This window comes from Exserohilum turcica (assembly GCF_000359705.1).
Source record: "Exserohilum turcica Et28A unplaced genomic scaffold SETTUscaffold_6, whole genome shotgun sequence".
Lineage (NCBI taxonomy): Eukaryota > Fungi > Ascomycota > Dothideomycetes > Pleosporales > Pleosporaceae > Exserohilum > Exserohilum turcicum.
Window position 1 is genome coordinate 1,223,713 of NW_007360277.1, and position 8,763 is coordinate 1,232,475.

Sequence of the window (8,763 nt, forward strand, 5' to 3'; positions counted from 1 at the left end):
GGGAAATGCTGTACAAATTCGTCCTGTCGCCCTGAGAGGTCTTTCCCCCCCCAACCCTGTTCAACCAACCACAGCCCACACCATGGTAAGTCGAGTGCGCATACATAAAGCCAGCCCTTGCCGCCATGTGCATCCATTCACCCTGACATGGCGCAGTCGAAAGCTTCGGTATGGCACCCATACAATGTCGAAATCCCCGAAGAGACGGCCGAAGAGGAAGTCGACGACACGCAAGAGATCCAGATCGAAGAGGCCCTGAAGCTCTACCAGACGGCGCTGAAGCTCCACTCCGAAGGCCCTGCGTCCTTTGAGAAGACGGCGGCTGCATACAAGGCCCTGTTCGACTCGGACATCTTCAAATACGCCGAATCCCTCTCTGAATACCAACGGCATGAGGTCTTTGGCGATGACCTCGTCTTCGACACCATCCTGGAAGACGAATACGATGCAGGTCCCGTCCAGTCTACCGGCGCCGCCGACAGCGCCCCAAACACGCTCCAGCAGATTCTCCATCTGTCCTACAAGAACCATGGCCAATTCTTGCTCGAGTCCATGCAGCATTGGATCACAGTGAACGGTGCTGCGCCTCAGACTGAAGCCTGGACCAAGATCCGCAGCGCTCTGAACTACTTTGCCGAGGCGCTGGACAAGGAAGATACCGATCTTGACCTGTGGCTGCGAGCTGCTTCGGTTGCCGCCATGATGGGCAGCAAGCGCATCACGCGCTATTGTCTGGAAGCGGTGCTTGATGGCAACGATGAACAGTGGGAGAATTTGCTGCGATTTCCAGGCTTGGAGGAAGGGTTTGCTGGGCAACAGCTGCGTGAACTCGTGGAGCGACTGGAGGATGATGTTTCTTTACGACAAGCGCCTTTGTCCTTCATGAAGCGAAAGAAGCTATCGGAGATGCTGAAGAAGCGGATCAACCCCTTTCCATTTGCACCCCTTCCTGCCGACGTTGCGCTCGCCGAAAATCTCCACAATGTGAAGTCTGCCCCAGAGACTGTTACGCTGAGCCCGACAAAGTGGGACTGGGCCAGTGTGGGCGAGATCATTCTCCGCCAATTTCAGAGTGAGCAGCAGGGAATGACGCACAGCGTACCTCCAGGATCGAATACAGTATTCAGCATACCCCCTGGCAGTGCCACTCCTGAGCGGAGTGAGCCCAAGCGTGAATCTGAACCCACAGTGCCCTCGCAAGAAGTCGTGCTGGCAGCACCGGAGCCTCCGCTGCAGATCGAGGAGCCTGCCACTGCCACAACCGAAAAGGACGGCGACGATACCATCATGGAAGACCAAAGTGCGGAAGCCGAGGTCAAGAACGACGAAACCACCTCGACTATACCCCTAGAAGTCGCACCGGCCCCGTCACGCAAGCGGTCCACGGATTCAGCCGGGCTACCAGAAACTGCAGAAGGCGGGCGATCCCGTAGTAAACGAATTCGGGGCCGAGAAACGGTCACTGAACCTGCTGCCGGAAGTGCTGCGCAAGAAGCTAACAAGCAGCTTGATGTTCAGCTGGAGCCCTACACACATGCAGACCAATGCCTCTATGAGATCGTTAAGGACATATACTGGCGGCTCAGCATCGAAGGTATCAAAGACCCGGCTGAATTGCGTAACTTGGTCACCGCGGTTCCGGAAGCGACACCCACAAATCCTATTGACAAGGTAGCTTGCGACATGTTCAGAGCTCTCCGAAGTGGACACATGAAGACTGGGCAGATACTGCTGAGTTCTGAATCTTTCGATCTGCTCGGAGTAACAAGAGAGCACGGCCTGAATGCATTCTTGGGCTTCTCCAAGTCGACCTCAAGTCAAGCCTGCACCAAGCCAGTCTTAGACAGTGAGGGGCTGAACACTTTTGCCAGAAGTGTGAACCAGAATTGGCTCACCACACAGGAAGTTGCATTCGCTTGGATCGAGAGCCTCTTTTCTCCGGGCTCATGCCGTCCCTCTGGATCTCAATCTACAGAAGAGTCGAGCTACCTACATTTCAGATGGGCGGATGATCTGAAACGAAGTATTGTGCAGGTCATTGTTCACATTGACGAGTTCATCTACGAGCGCATGCTCGACCGCGTGGAGAAACTCAATCGAAGGATGCTGGACGCAACTCACCACTCTCGAACATACGAGCTGTCCAAGTTTGATGTTGCACAGATTGAAATAGTGGAAGCATTATTTGAACTGCACCTGGACATCTATTCGCTTATCAAGCACCCTCATAGCACGATAGATGCCAATACGCGGATTCTCCAAAGCGATCGACTGGAACGATGGTCAGCCCTTGCCCGCGAAGTCATACAGTTGCGATCCGACTGTCTGCCGGATTTGGATTTGGATGACTTAGCCCTGCGCCACATCTGGGCCACCGTATTCCAAATGAGCGTCAGTGACCAGTTACCACCGGAGCATGTTTTGTCTGCCATGGCGGATTTGAAGACTATGTTCGAATCTCTGGGCGACCGTACAATCCAATTACAAAACAACGCCGTTATGCCAGAACTATCGACTGCTGCTATTGACCGCGAACTGGTTCGCATCAGCATGAAGGATTTTTTCCTCAAGGTTTTCGACCAAGACGAGCAGGATCCTGTGACCGTAATAGAAAGTCTGGAGCCAATCTTAGAGTATGAAAATGCCAGCGAGTTCAGCGCGCCTGGTGAGCCAGCTGTGTCTGATGGAGGTGCGCCTGACACACACAGCTCACCCACCATGAGTATCGAGGCCGACTCATCCACAGATAGACAGCTCAGTCGCTCATCACCTGTCTTGGAGATGCGGAAGTTTCTTGATTCTGCAAACGTAAATGTGCGTCTTTCCCTCTGGAACAGACTGCGTGTTGCGTACGAAGCTATCGACTATCCATCCAAAGTTCTCTCTTGCTACTTGCGAAGTATCGAGGCTCTTGTTGATGATCTCGGATCTTCAGTCTTCCAGGAACTATCGACACTCGAGCGTCAACACAAGCTGTTGACACGGTACCGAGTCATTGACGACATGGTTATCAAGACACTTCAGATAATACGCGATGACGAGAACCCGTTCGCGTGCTTACATTATGAGCATGTACAATCTTCCATGTCGGCCATTGCCAAATTGCTGCATATCATGTCGGCTGCAGACATGCTCAGAGACTATATCCGCATCAACCACATTTCTGCGCCTCGAGTTGAATCGCATCCGAGCCAAGCCTTCGCCAACATGATGACACGGCTCGGCGACATTCATCTACGGCTATGGATGCTGCAGTATCATCTGCTCAAGGACGGTATATCCCAAGACCCCGAAAACTTTCCTACTCCTTCCGAGGATCTCTTTGAATTCCTTCGTCACGTACACCATGCTACTGGTGTGCGCGGCTTCTGTCATCTGTCGACTCGTCAGTTCTTGAGGCTTGCAAGAGACGAGTTACTTCGCATTGACGACGTCATTGACGTGCAAAGTCATGCCACCGAGCTCTGCCAGGTTCTTTACGATCTTTATGGCCTCAAATTATTCATCGAACCTTTGGAATGCCAGGATTTCCAAACTACGCCGGATGCCCTAGACAAGAAGACCGCTTTCAGCATCTTGTCGTTTGCCATGTCACAAGTTGCCAAGGTCGATCTAAAAGACCTACCCAAAACAGAACTCAAAGGGACAATCGAAAAGATACACGCTGCCTTAGGTCGGCCCAAGCAAAATGATGATATCACGTTCAATCGCAAATTGATCTCGTCATACTTCAAGTCGCCCGTCAACCCTGTCGAATTATTCGGTTGCTTGAAGGGCGTAGGTTCTCTCCCAACCAAGCACGTTCCTGTGGAGGATGCCGTGGCTGCGTCAAAGGGCTGGTATTACATGATGGGCAACATCGCCCTTAGCAAATTTCGATCACAGAAGCGCATGACCCAAGGGCCTACAGAAGACCTCAACTATGCTCAAGCTTTCTTTGTGCAGGATTTGGAGCATTCCATTGAGCGTTGGGAGACGTGGTATCGTCTTGCGCAAGCGAACGATACACAGCTTGAAGAGGCGGTATCATGGAACGCGGACAAGATGAACAGCAACAGCGCGGACGTGGTCAACTTCCAACGTGCTGCAATCAACTGTTACATCATGGCTGTAGCCTGTGCTGTACGCGATCCTGAAGTGGGGTCGAGTGCGCAAAGCAAGATTGCACAAATGTATACGGAATTCGGTAACCGAATATACGCATCCTCAAGAGAGCCCTTTAGGATGGAAGCCTTCCAGATCCGAGAGAACGAGAAGCGATTCTGCAATCTCCAGACCAACGCAACACTGTACAAAGAGGTCGCATTTGCTCCGTTGCAAGCCTATACCGCTTGGAAGTATGCAAGTACACTATTCAAGCGAGCTATCAAAGGCAATCCGAACAAATGGTGGAATCACTACATGCTCGGGAAGTGTGGGTGGAAGATGTGGTCAGCTAATGACAGCGCCATGCGGTACGCAATGTCCATTGGTGCGCCTGCAAACTCGCAGCGGGGGCCAAACTGGGAGTCTGTCATCGAGGCCTTTGTTAGTGCGATCGAGACACTACCTGGAAAGAAAGGACGCGGTGGCGAGCCTGTTCTTGAACCACACTACAAATTAGTGTCCATCACCCACAAGCTTTTCCAGCGCAGAGCCATCAGCCATGACAAAGCAGTAGAGATCCTGACAAACACAACATATGCCCAGAATATACAACCTCCAAAGAACGAAGGCGACTGGCAACGGTACATTCTTAGTGTCTTGAAAGCACTGCGTGCGGCGGACAAGTCGAGCTGGCACCATCGGGTCATATCCCGCGTTGCTCATATAATCTACGATGAAGAGAAAAGTTCATCTGTGGCTCAAGATGCTAAGCATGAACTCATGCAACAGATGTTCACCAAGACCATGGCTGTTCAAGTTTGGAAGCCCGAAAACGAGCGACCTGGCAGGCACTTTGTGTACACTACTCGCTACACCAAGTTCTTTATTGAACTTTTGGACCTGACTGTAGACAAGACCAACTTTGAAGCACTTGCTAAGCGCGTAAGGCGAAAACAGACAGACTTCTTCGAACATCAGAAACTCTGGCAGGATTTATGTTCCCGTTACCTCAAACTACTACGGAGAATTGGTAATGTGCCTGAGGGACAAGAGGACTCGGCTTTCAAATCCGTCAACCATGACGAGTTCAACGCGCTGGCTCTGCGTTTGGAAGCGTGGTGTCAAAACCCAAGTACTCAGCACCCCATACTAGACGTTCTTCGAGACGCAATCGAACTCAAGCGCCTCAACAACGGTATGATGAAATCCCTCCTCATCGACGACCTCATTGGGGATACGTATGCAATGCTGTATACTCTAATTGGCCCTACTCTGTCTCCGCTTCCATCAGAACAGCAGCAACAACAACAGCAGTCGCAGCAACAGCCGCAGCCACAGCCACAGCAAGCGCAGCAGCAAACCTTACCCTCACAGCCTCCCCCACCTTCTTTTGGGGCTACTGGAACGTCCACGGGTGCTGTACCAATCTCATCTTTGATGCAAGTCCAGGTTGATGGTCCATCAGAAAGCAACCCTAGCACGCCCTTTAGTATGTATCATTCGAATCAGATTCAGCCTCAGCCTTCCGCTCCAATGCCTCAGATGGCGGCGCAACCTGAACAACCAGCAAAATCCCGAGCCAAGGCAGTGGGTCGTAGGGAAATCGCGCGCAGAGCTGAATCATGTGTTCAGAAGACTGCTAGTGCCTCTGCTCAATCCACCTCAATGCCGATCCGTTCACCCCCACCTGGAAGTTCTGCTTTGCCTGCCGCTACCGACAGGGCAGCATCACCGGACAAGGCTGCGCCCTCTGCTGCTGAGCCGAGTACATCGAACGAACTATTGCAACCCTCTTTTGACCAGAGTGGCACCGCCACTGCTGCTCCAAGTGTGAATAACGACGAGCCTGAGCCTGAGCCTGAGCCCAGTGCGCCCGCTTCGGTTCACGATGACGCTGATGACGAGAGCGAGCTCAGTGAACTGGATGAAGACGAGGTGGAGGAAATCCACCAAGAAGTGCAGAATGACGCTCTGCGCCGGTCAGCTTCGATTGCTGCATTGAACAAGCCCTTATTCCCTAATCTAGCTGCTACGAGGTCAAGCTCTGTGGACAAGCGAACCGAAACCGAACAGGCCGACGATCTGTCCGATGAAAAGGACGAAGATGAAGAAGAAGCTGCAGAAAGCGATACAATCCATGTGATAGCTCCAAGGTCAGGAAAAACGCAGGGCGAAGATCGGATGGATGTGGACGAGAAATAGAGCTGTCGTCAGCGGTACACTCATACGTCTTGTATTTGCTACAAGCTTTTGTCCTTTTTTAACCATTTACTGTGTAGAATACAACGTCTGTTTATTGTATACGAGGTGCTAGCTGGAATACTGGAATACCCTGTTGTTTTCTTCGATAGTATACCCTACATTGTTATGAATTCTATTACCTCCGCGTTGAAAGTCCACTCGTAAAGCTCAGAAAGTAGACCAAAACATCCAAGTAGCGAGGACATATACTTGCTGGCGCTGTTGCTGAGCCCCCTCATGTCTGTTAATTGTACAACTACCAGTTTAGCCTGGATATGTCGCAAAATGCACAACCATCCATGACACAAATGGCAGATAGTGATATCCACCACTTTCCTGCGCTGTTTTGCATGGTTCTGGGCCGATTTAGTATAGCAACAGTGTGCCAATCATCACATGTGCATCATGTATCATCGCTTATTGTAACTCCCGACAACGGCTGTATCCCCAAATCGCAAGATATCAACGAAACAGGCTTCCCTAAAAACTCCTTGATCAGCAATGCGAGCCGTGTCAGATTGAATTTGGCCAGGTACTAGTCTATCATGCCACCGAACAAAGCACAGCAAAACAAATCCTTCATCTGTCATGCGCCCCAGCCCGTGGAGCCGCAGAAAAGGAGAAAAAGCACGCAAATCGATACTATCGTTAAATGCATACTTCCTTATCACGTTAGCGCTCCTCGACACTGCCCCCTGAGCGTACAATATTTCTGCGCAGTGACAAAGCACACGCTTGAAATAATCAACAACGTTTAAATCACAACGCATTCTAGCCGCCTGGCCTGAATCACAAAGGTGTTCATGCCGCCCATACATGTGACTGGGGCTGATGGCTTCAGGAAAGACAACTATCCGCCGTCACTGCATCTGTGCTGTGGAAAAGCCGCTAGCTGAACTTTACCATTCCTTGGGAGACTGGACAGCTGGAGTGGTCTGGTGAGCACGCTATGCTTGGCTACCGTACTGAGAGGGGACGGAGAAAATGGGGGGAACCGTCTATAAGGGAGGTAGATGCGCTGCCGTGGTGTTCATACGTGACAACGTCTCCGCGGTATCGGGTTCGACCGAGAGTCCTTTTCCAGCCAGGACTCTTTCACCCCAGGAACGTCTTCCTCACGAACCAGCACGCCACTTCTTACACAAACATCTGGGCAGCTCTCAGCAATCTCCGTATCATCATCGAACCAAGCACCGCTTCCTCTTCCCCGCCACGCATCCACAGCCATGTCCATGGAATATGCCGGAGGCATCTCCACCATGGTACTCGCGCTCATCGCAATGGGCATTATAGCCGCGCTCCTCGGCCTCATGATTCTCACTGCCATCATTATCGACCTTCCGAACCGCAAGCGGCGAAAGGAAAGCCCAGGCATCATGGAGACAATAGACCTGGAGAAGGGCTTCGAGACTGAAGCCGTACACAAGAGTATCATCGAGGTTAGGATCACAGCGCCTAGTAGCGCTCCATATACTTGTCCATCTCAAAGTGTACAACCCTCGCAAACGCAACTGCCACAGAACTTGTCGGGTTCGTCTTCGACTTTGGCGCCGTGACGCCCGGCTTGAGGAGTTGTGATGGGCTTAGAAGCGATTGCACTGCTACTAGATGCTCGGAGACATCCCTAGCCATCCGTCTTTATACCTCACTCGCGCTGCGATATGAGTTGACATCCATTGAACGCCTCATCTTCGCAACTCCCGGTTGGAGCCATCGGATCTACCTCATTGGTGAACTTCACCCCACGAACTCGCAGACCGGACTATTAGACCCTGACTTCGATAACCCAGTTTCCCCCTCTTTGGGCGTGGCGTTAAGCGGAATCGCCAGTGTGAGCCTGGCCCAAATGTCGTGCGTCTGAAATGCATGCGCTCTGGGTACATGTTCCATACCGTTTGTTGCTAGACCCTATCTGAGAAAGGGAGGGAAGAGAGATGCGGATCAGAAACGTACCGATCACTCAGCTGCATCGCTGACTTGCACCACTGTCTGTGCACTTTGTGCTAGGGGCTTGGGGGCTATAGCTTAGTTATTTAGCGATAACGGCGGGTCTTCTTTGTACCATTGTATAACGTATTCCACCACCGAGAGTGCCACCCCACCGAGAGTGCCACTTTTTCTTGGCATCGCGAACTTCACGTACGAAAGACAATGCCTCAACAACAGAACGTGATATTTACTCAGCAAGAGGGTAGGCTTACTCTAGCAGTTCAGGCCTATCGTACAGGCCAGTTTAAGAGCATTCGACGCGCTGCAGCAGCCTATAACGTCCATCATCAGCAGATCTCTCGGCGGCTTCAAGGAATCACCTTTCGACCTACGACGCAGCCAAATTGCCAGAAGCTAACTAAATCTGAAGAGCAAACTATCGTACGATACATTCTTGACCTAGACTCGCGAGGATTTCGCCCCCCGTCCTATCGTGAAGTAGCAGAT

The 8,763-nt window shown here is 51.6% G+C and overlaps 2 protein-coding genes across 2 annotated transcripts; both read left to right on the top strand.

Moving 5' to 3' along the window:
* Positions 1–147: 147 nt before the first annotated feature.
* On the top strand, positions 148–6,462 carry SETTUDRAFT_140979 (uncharacterized protein; the record flags this gene model as incomplete). Its single annotated transcript, XM_008031587.1, has 1 exon — positions 148–6,462. One exon carries the CDS (start codon positions 148–150, stop codon positions 6,286–6,288), a length of 6,141 nt encoding a protein of 2,046 aa, XP_008029778.1. The 3' UTR covers positions 6,289–6,462.
* Positions 6,463–7,553: 1,091 nt separating this feature from the next.
* Positions 7,554–8,188, top strand: SETTUDRAFT_22723 (uncharacterized protein; the record flags this gene model as incomplete). The annotated part of the gene is made up of 2 exons (XM_008031189.1): positions 7,554–7,766; positions 7,817–8,188. 2 exons carry the CDS (start codon positions 7,554–7,556, stop codon positions 8,186–8,188), a joined length of 585 nt encoding a protein of 194 aa, XP_008029380.1.
* Between the last annotated feature and the right edge of the window lie 575 nt (positions 8,189–8,763).